This window comes from Gobio gobio (genome assembly GCF_949357685.1).
Source record: "Gobio gobio genome assembly, chromosome: 20".
Classification (NCBI taxonomy): domain Eukaryota; kingdom Metazoa; phylum Chordata; class Actinopteri; order Cypriniformes; family Gobionidae; genus Gobio; species Gobio gobio.
The window spans coordinates 361,152-376,151 of NC_137113.1; the positions used below are offsets into that span (position 1 = coordinate 361,152).

The 15,000-nt window shown below is 51.2% G+C and overlaps 1 protein-coding gene across 2 annotated transcripts in view; it reads left to right on the top strand.

Annotated features, from left to right (window-relative positions):
- Positions 1 to 118: 118 nt before the first annotated feature.
- Positions 119 to 15,000, top strand: part of bub3 (BUB3 mitotic checkpoint protein) — a gene marked incomplete at its 3' end in the record, with an annotated part of 20,573 nt that continues 5,691 nt past the window's right edge. For both annotated transcript variants that reach the window (XM_079845608.1, XM_079845609.1), the window contains exons 1-5: positions 119 to 184; positions 1,360 to 1,554; positions 1,630 to 1,699; positions 4,605 to 4,756; positions 5,042 to 5,200. In XM_079845608.1, coding sequence (XP_079701734.1) covers positions 149 to 184; positions 1,360 to 1,554; positions 1,630 to 1,699; positions 4,605 to 4,756; positions 5,042 to 5,200 — 612 coding nt within the window. In that variant the 5' untranslated portion in view covers positions 119 to 148. The remainder of the gene's footprint in view (positions 185 to 1,359; positions 1,555 to 1,629; positions 1,700 to 4,604; positions 4,757 to 5,041; positions 5,201 to 15,000) is intronic.

The following is a 15,000-nucleotide window of genomic DNA, read 5'->3' on the forward strand; positions in this document are numbered from 1 at the left end:
TTGTTTGGCGTGTTTGCCATGTTCTCGTTCATGCCCGGAAGTTCATCCTTGTAACCAATCATCACTAGAGAGCGTTAGAGGGAGTTTTGAAACGGACCAATGAGCGCAGAGCGCTGTTGTGAAGTCATCCAATCAAAGTAGAGCTCCGATGAGCGGCAGAACAGGAGCAGATCAGAGCAGCGCGGTGAGTATAACGGACATTATGACGATTTTAACACACATATCCCATAATAAACACACCGACGGTGTTTGAGAGAGTTTTACTCGAGCCTGAGCTCTGAATAAACTCTACAGTGACAGCCTCGATCAGCGGCGCAGTGATTCGCTCATTCAGGCGAAGTCTCGCGGGGTTTGAGTTTAAACGCGTTCACTTCAGATTAAACGTTACCCGAGTTTAGATATTATTCCTGTGTGAGGAGAAGCAGACGGTAAACGATGCCCACAAGGTTACTGGGCGGTTGCTAGGCTGTTGCTGGGTGGTTGCTGGGCGGTTGCTAGGCTGTTGCTGGGTGGTTGCTAAGCTGTCCCTTACGAAATTGAACCACGGTTTTACTACAAATAAAACCTGGTTATTATAGTTAAACTACAAATTAGCCAAGGCTCTGCTACTCTAACCATAGTTTAACCATGGTATTATTATAATAAAAGTTCAGTAACCATGGTTAATTTTCATAAGTGGTTGCTAGGCTGTTGCTGGGTGGTTGCTAGGCTGTCCCTTACGAAATTGAACCATGGTTTTACTACAAATAAAACCCAAAAACCTGGTTATTATAGTTAAACCACAAGTTAATCAAGGCTCTGCTACTCTAACCATAGTTTAACCATGGTTTTATTATTATAAAAGTTTAGTAACCATGGCTAATTTTCATAAGTGGTTGCTAGGCTGTTGCTGGGTGTGTTAGGGTTGGGTATGGTGCATCTGATCGCTAGTGAAGTGGCCACACACACACACACACGTGATCTCAGGAATTATCCATGTCTAACTTTAACCCTTAGTGCTGATGAGGGTCTTGAAATAGTAATTAAAGGTGCTGTGTGTAAGTTTTTGACTGATATTTAGGAAACCTGTTCACACACTCGATTATCTGAAACCCAAAGCTACAGCCAGTTATTCCACATCTGCGCTCCGTGTGGGAATGTGTGTGGTGTTGGTGTGTGTGATACCGCACGCCGCCAGTTTACCCAGCGAACAAACTGGGTCAGAGATCGCAGATTCTACCCGACCTAACAGTAAAAACAAAACCTTAAAACGTGGATAAATCAACTATATTTTTCCTTTGGGCTGCAGTACCCATGTCAGCCACTAGCTGTCATTCCTGCATACAGCACCTTTAATGCTCCAGTTATGAATGTGTTCAGATGACTGGAGCCAACGAGTTCAAGCTGACCCAGGGCCCGGACGACAGCATCTCCGCCGTCAAGTTCAGCCCCACCTCGGCCCAGTTCCTGCTGGTGTCGTCCTGGGACTGTACGGTCCGCCTGTATGACGTCAGCGCAAACAGCATGAGGATGAAGTACCAGCATCTGGCGCCGGTTCTGGACTGCGCTTTCTATGTGAGTAGAACCTGTGTAACTCTCTCTCTTCAGCTCTCCGTCTGCTCTCTTTAATCCTCCATCTTGCGGTTTCAGGATCCGACACACGCGTGGAGCGGCGGGCTGGACAACCAGCTGAAGACTCACGATCTCAACACGGATCAGGGTGAGTGTAGGCCGAGCACTTTATTATTTGTTTATACCGTGTGTGAGCAACACTCAGGAACACATCACACACACTCAAGAACATGTGACACGCTCAGGAACACTTGACAAGCTCAGGAACCCTTGACACGCTCAGCAACACATGACACACACTCAAGAACATGTGACACGCTCAGGAACACGTGACATACGCTCAGGAACACGTGACACGCTCAGGAACACGTGACACGCTCAGGAACACGTGACACACGCTCAGGAACACGTGACACACGCTCAGGAACCCGTGACACACGCTCAGGAACACCTGACACGCTCAGGAACACGTGACACACGCTCAGGAACCCTTGACACGCTCAGCAACACATGACACACACTCAAGAACATGTGACACGCTCAGGAACACGTGACATACGCTCAGGAACACGTGACACGCTCAGGAACACGTGACACGCTCAGGAACACGTGACACACGCTCAGGAACACGTGACACACGCTCAGGAACCCGTGACACACGCTCAGGAACCCTTGACACGCTCAGGAACACGTGACACACGCTCAGGAACCCTTGACACGCTCAGGAACACGTGACACACACTCAGGAACACCTGACACGCTGAGGAACCCTTGACACGCTCAGGAACACGTGACACACGCTCAGGAACACGTGACACACGCTCAGGAACACGTGACACACACTCAGGAACCCGTGACACACACTCAGGAACACCTGACACACTCAGGAACACGTGACACGCTGAGGAACCCTTGACACGCTCAGGAACACGTGACACACACTCAGGAACACCTGACACGCTGAGGAACCCTTGACACGCTCAGGAACACGTGACACACACTCAGGAACACCTGACACGCTGAGGAACCCTTGACACGCTCAGGAACACGTGACACACGCTCAGGAACACGTGACACACACTCAGGAACCCGTGACACACACTCAGGAACACCTGACACACTCAGGAACACCTGACACGCTGAGGAACCCTTGACACGCTCAGGAACACGTGACACACACTCAGGAACACCTGACACGCTGAGGAACCCTTGACACGCTCAGGAACACGTGACACACGCTCAGGAACACGTGACACACACTCAGGAACACGTGACACACACTCAGGAACACCTGACACACTCAGGAACACGTGACACACACTCAGGAACACCTGACACGCTCAGGAACCCTTGACACGCTCAGGAACCCGTGACACGCTCAGCAACACGTGACACACACTCAAGAACATGTGACACGCTCAGGAACACTTGACACGCTCAGGAACACTTGACACGCTCAGGAACATGTGACACACACTCAAGAACATGTGACATGCTCAGGGACCCATGACACACGCTCAGGAACATGACACACGCACATGAACACATGACACACGCTCAGGAACACATGACACACGCTCAGGAACACATGACACACGCTCAGGAACATGACACACGCACATGAACACATGACACACGCTCAGGAACACATGACACCCGCTCAGGGACACATGACACACGCACATGAACACATGACACACGCTCAGGGACACATGACGCGCTCATGAACACATGACACACGCTCAGGAACACATGAGACACGCTCAGGGACACATGACACACGCACATGAACACATGACACACGCTCAGGGACACATGACGCGCTCATGAACACATGACACACGCACAGGAACACATGACACACGCTCAGGAACACATGACACACGCTCAGGAACACATGACACACGCTCAGGAACACATGACACACGCACATGAACACATGACACATGCTCAGGGACACATGACACACGCTCAGGGACACATGACACCCGCTCATGAACACATGACACACGCACAGGAACACATGAGACACGCTCAGGGACACATGACACACGCACATGAACACATGACACACGCTCAGGGACACATGAGACGCGCTCAGGAACACATGAGACACGCTCAGGAACACATGAGACACGCTCAGGGACACATGACACACGCACATGAACACATGACACACGCTCAGGGACACATGACACACGCTCAGGAACACATGACACGCACAGGAACACATGAGACACGCTCAGGAACACATGACACACGCTCAGGAACACATGACACACGCACAGGAACACATGACGCCCTCATGAACACATGACACACGCACAGGAACACATGACGTGCTCATGAACACATGACACACGCTCAGGAACACATGACGCGCTCATGAACACATGACACACGCTCATGAACACATGACACACGCTCATGAACACATGACACACGCTCAGGAACACATGACGCCCTCATGAACACATGACACACGCACAGGAACACATGACGTGCTCATGAACACATGACACACGCTCAGGAACACATGAGACACGCTCAGGGACACATGACACACGCTCAGGAACACATGACACACGCTCAGGAACACATGACGCCCTCATGAACACTTGACACACGCTCAGGAACACATGACACACGCTCAGGGACACATGACACACGCTCAGGAACACATGACACACGCTCAGGAACACATGACGCCCTCATGAACACTTGACACACGCTCAGGAACACATGACGCACGCTCATGAACACATGACACACGCACAGGAACACATGACGCCCTCATGAACACATGACACACGCTCAGGAACACATGACGCGCTCATGAACACATGACACATGCTCAGGGACACATGACACACGCTCAGGAACACATGACACACGCTCAGGAACACATGACCCCCTCATGAACACTTGACACACGCTCAGGAACACATGACACACGCTCATGAACACATGACACACGCACAGGAACACATGACGCGCTCCTGAACACATGCAGAAGATCATATGATGACGTGTGTGTAACGGCTCCTCCTCAGACACGATCGTGGGCACTCACGATGCCCCCATCCGCTGTGTGGAGTTCTGCCCGGAGGTGAACGTCATGGTAACGGGCAGCTGGGATATGTCGGTGCGGCTGTGGGACCCCAGAACGCCCTGCAATGCCGGGACCTTCACCCAGCCGGAGAAGGTAGAGTGTGTGTGTGTGTGTGTGTGTGTGTGTGTGTGTGTGTGTGTGACGTGTCTGTGTCTGACGTGTCTGTGTCTGACGTGTGTGTGTGTGACGTGTCTGTGTCTGACATGTGTGTGTGTGTGACGTGTCTGTGTCTGACATGTGTGTGACGTGTGTGTGTGTGACGTGTCTGTGTCTGACATGTGTGTGACGTGTGTGTGTGTGTGGCTGACGTGTGGCTGTGTCTGACATGTGTGTGTGTGTGTGTGTGTGTGTGTGTGTGTGTGTGTGTGTGTGTTCCAGGTCTACACACTCTCAGTGGCCGGAGACCGGCTGATCGTGGGCACTGCGGGCCGGCGAGTGCTGGTGTGGGATCTGAGGAACATGGGATACGTGCAGCAGAGGCGAGAGTCCAGCCTGAAGTACCAGACGCGCTGCATCAGAGCCTTCCCCAACAAACAGGTGAAGAGTCTACGTCTGACACTCACACTAGAGGCCGATTCAACAGCCGATAGTTGATTGGTGGAACAATCGGTTATCGACACAAATCCTCACCGATAGTTTTCCCGTGTTGCGTCCGTTGCTGGAGCGGCTGAGACGTGTGTTATTACACAGTGCAAGAGCTCTGAGAAGGGTCTACTGGCATTATATAGCACTAGAGCGGCCTCTAGAGGCGGAAAATAACCGCACGTGTGGTGTTTACATTAGGGATGCTCCGATACCGATTCCAATGCTTCACTTGTAAGCTCTCTGATCACTGTTAACCTTTTTTTCAGATTATTATATTTTTGTTACATTTATATGGTAATTATGTACTGTAATGTAACTTGTTTTAACAGGGTACTAAATAACCACAAAAATTATTCATTATACAGTGAACATTTTAATATGCCTTTTAAATGGGGTTTCTGCATAACACTCTGCATATCAGGATACTTAATAGGGCATTATTTTCTACGTTTTTCTATTTCCAAAAAAATCATATTATTTTAATAATTTTCACATCCTGCCCAATGATTTCCTAAAAACAATGTTGATATAGAAGGCTATAAACAAATACAGTGAATGTAATGTAGGCATGTATTAATAATTTTGTTAGAAATTATTAATAGAACTAAAAAGGAAAATAAAAACAAAAGCATATTAGCCTATATTTTATTACCCAATTATAATGGTCACATAAATGGCACATTTATTGTCCAACAACAAATATTTTAGAAATATGTATACTTTAGACAGAATTATTGCGTTCCTGTCCTATAGCTCTCCGTCTGTTTGGCGCGGATCAGTGTTGCCAAGTCCGCAATATTCCCGCGGAATTGGGCTACTTCAACACTGTTGCCGCGGGCTGTTTTTAATGTCCGCGGAATGAAGAGACCCCAATTATGTGATATTTAGCCCCTGGAATGCGAATTTTAGTAGGCAACCATGCCAAAAAAACCCCATATTTTACCCCCCAAATGAGGGGCGGTTTTTTTGTGAAATCTGGCAACCCTGGCGTATCTGTCTGTCTGTCAGCACAGGTATCTGTCTGTCTGTCAGCGCAGGTATCTGTCTGTCTGTCAGCGCAGGTATCTGTCTGTCCGTCCGCGCAGGTATCTGTCTGTCTGTCTGTCAGCACAGGTATCTGTCTGTCTGTCTGTCAGCACGGGTATCTGTCTGTCTGTCAGCACAGGTATCTGTCTGTCTGTCAGCACAGGTATCTGTCTGTCTGTCAGCACAGGTATCTGTCTGTCCGTCAGCACAGGTATCTGTCTGTCTGTCTGTCAGCACAGGTATCTGTCTCACCGTCAGCACAGGTATCTGTCTGTCTGTCTGTCAGCACGGGTATCTGTCTGTCTGTCAGCACAGGTATCTGTCTGTCTGTCAGCACAGGTATCTGTCTGTCTGTCAGCACAGGTATCTGTCTGTCTGTCTGTCAGCACAGGTATCTGTCTGTCCGTCAGCACAGGTATCTGTCTGTCCGTCAGCACAGGTATCTGTCTGTCCGTCAGCACAGGTATCTGTCTGTCTGTCTGTCAGCACGGGTATCTGTCTGTCTGTCAGCACAGGTATCTGTCTGTCTGTCAGCACAGGTATCTGTCTGTCTGTCAGCACAGGTATCTGTCTGTCTGTCAGCACGGGTATCTGTCTGTCTGTCAGCACAGGTATCTGTCTGTCTGTCAGCGCAGGTATCTGTCTGTCTGTCAGCGCAGGTATCTGTCTGTCTGTCAGCACAGGTATCTGTCTGTCTGTCAGCACAGGTATCTGTCTGTCTGTCAGCACGGGTATCTGTCTGTCTGTCAGCACGGGTATCTGTCTGTCTGTCAGCACGGGTATCTGTCTGTCTGTCAGCACGGGTATCTGTCTGTCTGTCAGCACGGGTATCTGTCTGTCTGTCAGCACGGGTATCTGTCTGTCTGTCAGCACGGGTATCTGTCTGTCTGTCAGCACGGGTATCTGTCTGTCTGTCAGCACAGGTATCTGTCTGTCTGTCAGCACAGGTATCTGTCTGTCTGTCACCGCAGGTATCTGTCTGTCAGCACAGGTATCTGTCTGTCTGTCAGCACAGGTATCTGTCTGTCTGTCAGCACAGGTATCTGTCTGTCTGTCAGCACAGGTATCTGTCTGTCTGTCCGCACAGGTATCTGTCTGTCTGTCCGCACAGGTATCTGTCTGTCTGTCAGCACAGGTATCTGTCTGTCTGTCAGCACAGGTATCTGTCTGTCTGTCCGCACAGGTATCTGTCTGTCTGTCAGCACGGGTATCTGTCTGTCTGTCAGCACAGGTATCTGTCTGTCTGTCAGCACAGGTATCTGTCTGTCTGTCCGCACAGGTATCTGTCTGTCTGTCAGCACGGGTATCTGTCTGTCTGTCAGCACGGGTATCTGTCTGTCTGTCAGCACGGGTATCTGTCTGTCTGTCAGCACGGGTATCTGTCTGTCTGTCAGCACAGGTATCTGTCTGTCTGTCAGCACAGGTATCTGTCTGTCTGTCAGCACAGGTATCTGTCTGTCTGTCAGCACAGGTATCTGTCTGTCTGTCAGCACAGGTATCTGTCTGTCTGTCAGCACAGGTATCTGTCTGTCTGTCAGCACAGGTATCTGTCTGTCTGTCAGCACAGGTATCTGTCTGTCTGTCAGCACAGGTATCTGTCTGTCTGTCAGCACAGGTATCTGTCTGTCTGTCAGCACAGGTATCTGTCTGTCTGTCAGCACAGGTATCTGTCTGTCTGTCAGCACAGGTATCTGTCTGTCTGTCAGCACAGGTATCTGTCTGTCTGTCAGCACAGGTATCTGTCTGTCTGTCAGCACAGGTATCTGTCTGTCTGTCAGCACAGGTATCTGTCTGTCTGTCAGCACAGGTATCTGTCTGTCTGTCAGCACAGGTATCTGTCTGTCTGTCAGCACAGGTATCTGTCTGTCTGTCAGCACAGGTATCTGTCTGTCTGTCTGTCAGCACAGGTATCTGTCTGTCTGTCAGCACAGGTATCTGTCTGTCTGTCAGCACGGGTATCTGTCTGTCTGTCAGCACAGGTATCTTTCTGTCTGTCAGCACAGGTATCTGTCTGTCTGTCAGCACAGGTATCTGTCTGTCTGTCAGCACAGGTATCTGTCTGTCTGTCAGCGCTGGTATCTGTCTGTCTGTCAGCTCAGGTATCTGTCTGTCTGTCAGCACAGGTATCTGTCTGTCTGTCAGCACAGGTATCTGTCTGTCTGTCAGCACAGGTGTCTGTCTGTCAGCACAGGTATCTGTCTGTCTGTCAGCACAGGTATCTGTCTGTCTGTCAGCACAGGTATCTGTCTGTCTGTCAGCACAGGTATCTGTCTGTCTGTCAGCACAGGTATCTGTCTGTCTGTCAGCACAGGTATCTGTCTGTCTGTCAGCACAGCTATCTGTCTGTCTGTCAGCACAGGTATCTGTCTGTCTGTCAGCACAGGTATCTGTCTGTCTGTCAGCACAGGTATCTGTCTGTCTGTCAGCACAGCTATCTGTCTGTCTGTCAGCACAGGTATCTGTCTGTCTGTCAGCACAGGTATCTGTCTGTCTGTCAGCACAGGTATCTGTCTGTCTGTCAGCACAGGTATCTGTCTGTCTGTCAGCACAGGTATCTGTCTGTCTGTCAGCACAGGTATCTGTCTGTCTGTCAGCGCTGGTATCTGTCTGTCTGTCAGCGCTGGTATCTGTCTGTCTGTCAGCGCTGGTATCTGTCTGTCTGTCAGCACAGGTATCTGTCTGTCTGTCAGCACAGGTATCTGTCTGTCTGTCAGCACAGGTATCTGTCTGTCTGTCAGCACAGGTATCTGTCTGTCTGTCAGCACAGGTATCTGTCTGTCTGTCAGCACAGGTATCTGTCTGTCTGTCAGCACAGGTATCTGTCTGTCTGTCAGCACAGGTATCTGTCTGTCTGTCAGCACAGGTATCTGTCTGTCTGTCAGCACAGGTATCTGTCTGTCTGTCAGCACAGGTATCTGTCTGTCTGTCAGCACAGGTATCTGTCTGTCTGTCAGCACAGGTATCTGTCTGTCTGTCAGCACAGGTATCTGTCTGTCTGTCAGCACAGGTATCTGTCTGTCTGTCAGCACAGGTATCTGTCTGTCTGTCAGCACAGGTATCTGTCTGTCTGTCAGCACAGGTATCTGTCTGTCTGTCAGCACAGGTATCTGTCTGTCTGTCAGCACAGGTATCTGTCTGTCTGTCAGCACAGGTATCTGTCTGTCTGTCAGCACAGGTATCTGTCTGTCTGTCAGCACAGGTATCTGTCTGTCTGTCAGCACAGGTATCTGTCTGTCTGTCAGCACAGGTATCTGTCTGTCTGTCAGCACAGGTATCTGTCTGTCTGTCAGCACAGGTATCTGTCTGTCTGTCAGCACAGGTATCTGTCTGTCTGTCAGCACAGGTATCTGTCTGTCTGTCAGCACAGGTATCTGTCTGTCTGTCAGCACAGGTATCTGTCTGTCTGTCAGCACAGGTATCTGTCTGTCTGTCAGCACAGGTATCTGTCTGTCTGTCAGCACAGGTATCTGTCTGTCTGTCAGCACGGGTATCTGTCTGTCTGTCAGCACGGGTATCTGTCTGTCTGTCAGCACGGGTATCTGTCTGTCTGTCAGCACGGGTATCTGTCTGTCTGTCAGCACGGGTATCTGTCTGTCTGTCAGCACGGGTATCTGTCTGTCTGTCTGTCAGCACGGGTATCTGTCTGTCTGTCTGTCAGCACGGGTATCTGTCTGTCTGTCAGCACGGGTATCTGTCTGTCTGTCTGTCAGCACGGGTATCTGTCTGTCTGTCAGCACAGGTATCTGTCTGTCTGTCAGCACAGGTATCTGTCTGTCTGTCAGCACAGGTATCTGTCTGTCTGTCAGCACAGGTATCTGTCTGTCTGTCTGTCAGCACAGGTATCTGTCTGTCTGTCTGTCAGCACAGGTATCTGTCTGTCTGTCAGCACAGGTATCTGTCTGTCTGTCAGCACGGGTATCTGTCTGTCTGTCAGCACGGGTATCTGTCTGTCTGTCAGCGCGGGTATCTGTCTGTCTGTCCGCGCGGGTATCTGTCTGTCTGTCCGCGCAGGTATCTGTCTGTCTGTCAGCGCAGGTATCTGTCTGTCTGTCAGCACAGGTATCTGTCTGTCTGTCAGCACAGGTATCTGTCTGTCTGTCAGCACAGGTATCTGTCTGTCTGTCAGCACAGGTATCTGTCTGTCTGTCAGCACAGGTATCTGTCTGTCTGTCAGCACAGGTATCTGTCTGTCTGTCAGCACAGGTATCTGTCTGTCTGTCAGCACAGGTATCTGTCTGTCTGTCAGCACAGGTATCTGTCTGTCTGTCAGCACAGGTATCTGTCTGTCTGTCAGCACAGGTATCTGTCTGTCTGTCAGCACAGGTATCTGTCTGTCTGTCAGCACAGGTATCTGTCTGTCTGTCAGCACAGGTATCTGTCTGTCTGTCAGCACAGGTATCTGTCTGTCTGTCAGCACGGGTATCTGTCTGTCTGTCAGCACGGGTATCTGTCTGTCTGTCAGCACGGGTATCTGTCTGTCTGTCAGCACAGGTATCTGTCTGTCTGTCAGCACGGGTATCTGTCTGTCTGTCTGTCAGCACGGGTATCTGTCTGTCTGTCAGCACAGGTATCTGTCTGTCTGTCAGCACAGGTATCTGTCTGTCTGTCAGCACAGGTATCTGTCTGTCTGTCAGCACAGGTATCTGTCTGTCTGTCTGTCAGCACAGGTATCTGTCTGTCTGTCTGTCAGCACAGGTATCTGTCTGTCTGTCAGCACAGGTATCTGTCTGTCTGTCAGCACGGGTATCTGTCTGTCTGTCAGCACGGGTATCTGTCTGTCTGTCAGCGCGGGTATCTGTCTGTCTGTCCGCGCAGGTATCTGTCTGTCTGTCCGCGCAGGTATCTGTCTGTCTGTCAGCGCGGGTATCTGTCTGTCTGTCCGCGCAGGTATCTGTCTGTCTGTCCGCGCAGGTATCTGTCTGTCTGTCAGCGCAGGTATCTGTCTGTCTGTCCGCGCGGGTATCTGTCTGTCTGTCAGCACGGGTATCTGTCTGTCTGTCAGCACGGGTATCTGTCTGTCTGTCAGCACGGGTATCTGTCTGTCTGTCAGCACGGGTATCTGTCTGTCTGTCTGTCAGCACAGGTATCTGTCTGTCTGTCAGCACAGGTATCTGTCTGTCTGTCAGCACAGGTATCTGTCTGTCTGTCCGCGCAGGTATCTGTCTGTCTGTCCGCGCAGGTATCTGTCTGTCTGTCAGCGCAGGTATCTGTCTGTCTGTCAGCGCAGGTATCTGTCTGTCTGTCCGCGCGGGTATCTGTCTGTCTGTCAGCACGGGTATCTGTCTGTCTGTCAGCACGGGTATCTGTCTGTCTGTCAGCACGGGTATCTGTCTGTCTGTCAGCACGGGTATCTGTCTGTCTGTCTGTCAGCACGGGTATCTGTCTGTCTGTCAGCACAGGTATCTGTCTGTCTGTCAGCACAGGTATCTGTCTGTCTGTCCGCGCAGGTATCTGTCTGTCTGTCCGCGCAGGTATCTGTCTGTCTGTCAGCGCAGGTATCTGTCTGTCTGTCCGCGCGGGTATCTGTCTGTCTGTCAGCACGGGTATCTGTCTGTCTGTCAGCACGGGTATCTGTCTGTCTGTCAGCACGGGTATCTGTCTGTCTGTCAGCACGGGTATCTGTCTGTCTGTCTGTCAGCACAGGTATCTGTCTGTCTGTCAGCACAGGTATCTGTCTGTCTGTCAGCACAGGTATCTGTCTGTCTGTCAGCACAGGTATCTGTCTGTCTGTCAGCACAGGTATCTGTCTGTCTGTCTGTCAGCACAGGTATCTGTCTGTCTGTCTGTCAGCACGGGTATCTGTCTGTCTGTCAGCACGGGTATCTGTCTGTCTGTCTGTCCGCGCAGGTATCTGTCTGTCTGTCAGCACGGGTATCTGTCTGTCTGTCAGCACGGGTATCTGTCTGTCTGTCAGCACGGGTATCTGTCTGTCTGTCAGCACGGGTATCTGTCTGTCTGTCAGCACGGGTATCTGTCTGTCTGTCAGCACAGGTATCTGTCTGTCTGTCTGCGCAGGTATCTGTCTGTCTGTCAGCACGGGTATCTGTCTGTCTGTCAGCACGGGTATCTGTCTGTCTGTCAGCACGGGTATCTGTCTGTCTGTCAGCACGGGTATCTGTCTGTCTGTCAGCACGGGTATCTGTCTGTCTGTCAGCGCAGGTATCTGTCTGTCTGTCCGCGCAGGTATTTGTCTGTCTGTCAGCGCAGGTATCTGTCTGTCTGTCCGCGCAGGTATCTGTCTGTCTGTCAGCACGGGTATCTGTCTGTCTGTCAGCACGGGTATCTGTCTGTCTGTCCGCGCAGGTATCTGTCTGTCTGTCAGCACAGGTATTTGTCTGTCTGTCAGCGCAGGTATCTGTCTGTCTGTCCGCGCAGGTATCTGTCTGTCTGTCAGCACGGGTATCTGTCTGTCTGTCAGCACAGGTATCTGTCTGTCTGTCAGCACAGGTATCTGTCTGTCTGTCCGCGCAGGTATTTGTCTGTCTGTCAGCGCAGGTATCTGTCTGTCTGTCAGCACAGGTATCTGTCTGTCTGTCAGCACGGGTATCTGTCTGTCTGTCAGCACGGGTATCTGTCTGTCTGTCAGCACGGGTATCTGTCTGTCTGTCTGTCAGCACAGGTATCTGTCTGTCTGTCAGCACGGGTATCTGTCTGTCTGTCTGTCAGCACGGGTATCTGTCTGTCTGTCAGCACAGGTATCTGTCTGTCTGTCAGCACAGGTATCTGTCTGTCTGTCAGCACAGGTATCTGTCTGTCTGTCAGCACAGGTATCTGTCTGTCTGTCTGTCAGCACAGGTATCTGTCTGTCTGTCTGTCAGCACAGGTATCTGTCTGTCTGTCAGCACAGGTATCTGTCTGTCTGTCAGCACGGGTATCTGTCTGTCTGTCAGCACGGGTATCTGTCTGTCTGTCAGCGCGGGTATCTGTCTGTCTGTCCGCGCAGGTATCTGTCTGTCTGTCCGCGCAGGTATCTGTCTGTCTGTCAGCGCAGGTATCTGTCTGTCTGTCCGCGCGGGTATCTGTCTGTCTGTCAGCACGGGTATCTGTCTGTCTGTCAGCACGGGTATCTGTCTGTCTGTCAGCACGGGTATCTGTCTGTCTGTCAGCACGGGTATCTGTCTGTCTGTCTGTCAGCACAGGTATCTGTCTGTCTGTCAGCACAGGTATCTGTCTGTCTGTCAGCACAGGTATCTGTCTGTCTGTCCGCGCAGGTATCTGTCTGTCTGTCCGCGCAGGTATCTGTCTGTCTGTCAGCGCAGGTATCTGTCTGTCTGTCAGCGCAGGTATCTGTCTGTCTGTCCGCGCGGGTATCTGTCTGTCTGTCAGCACGGGTATCTGTCTGTCTGTCAGCACGGGTATCTGTCTGTCTGTCAGCACGGGTATCTGTCTGTCTGTCAGCACGGGTATCTGTCTGTCTGTCTGTCAGCACAGGTATCTGTCTGTCTGTCAGCACAGGTATCTGTCTGTCTGTCAGCACAGGTATCTGTCTGTCTGTCCGCGCAGGTATCTGTCTGTCTGTCCGCGCAGGTATCTGTCTGTCTGTCAGCGCAGGTATCTGTCTGTCTGTCCGCGCAGGTATCTGTCTGTCTGTCAGCGCAGGTATCTGTCTGTCTGTCCGCGCGGGTATCTGTCTGTCTGTCAGCACGGGTATCTGTCTGTCTGTCAGCACGGGTATCTGTCTGTCTGTCAGCACGGGTATCTGTCTGTCTGTCAGCACGGGTATCTGTCTGTCTGTCTGTCAGCACAGGTATCTGTCTGTCTGTCAGCACAGGTATCTGTCTGTCTGTCAGCACAGGTATCTGTCTGTCTGTCAGCACAGGTATCTGTCTGTCTGTCAGCACAGGTATCTGTCTGTCTGTCTGTCAGCACAGGTATCTGTCTGTCTGTCTGTCAGCACGGGTATCTGTCTGTCTGTCAGCACGGGTATCTGTCTGTCTGTCTGTCCGCGCAGGTATCTGTCTGTCTGTCAGCACGGGTATCTGTCTGTCTGTCAGCACGGGTATCTGTCTGTCTGTCAGCACGGGTATCTGTCTGTCTGTCAGCACGGGTATCTGTCTGTCTGTCAGCACGGGTATCTGTCTGTCTGTCAGCACAGGTATCTGTCTGTCTGTCTGCGCAGGTATCTGTCTGTCTGTCAGCACGGGTATCTGTCTGTCTGTCAGCACGGGTATCTGTCTGTCTGTCAGCACGGGTATCTGTCTGTCTGTCAGCACGGGTATCTGTCTGTCTGTCAGCACGGGTATCTGTCTGTCTGTCAGCGCAGGTATCTGTCTGTCTGTCCGCGCAGGTATTTGTCTGTCTGTCAGCGCAGGTATCTGTCTGTCTGTCCGCGCAGGTATCTGTCTGTCTGTCAGCACGGGTATCTGTCTGTCTGTCAGCACGGGTATCTGTCTGTCTGTCCGCGCAGGTATCTGTCTGTCTGTCAGCACAGGTATTTGTCTGTCTGTCAGCGCAGGTATCTGTCTGTCTGTCCGCGCAGGTATCTGTCTGTCTGTCAGCACGGGTATCTGTCTGTCTGTCAGCACAGGTATCTGTCTGTCTGTCAGCACAGGTATCTGTCTGTCTGTCCGCGCAGGTATTTGTCTGTCTGTCAGCGCAGGTATCTGTCTGTCTGTCAGCACAGGTATCTGTCTGTCTGTCAGCACGGGTATCTGTCTGTCTGTCAGCACGGGTATCTGTCTGTCTGTCAGCACGGGTATCTGTCTGTCTGTCTGTCAGCACAGGTA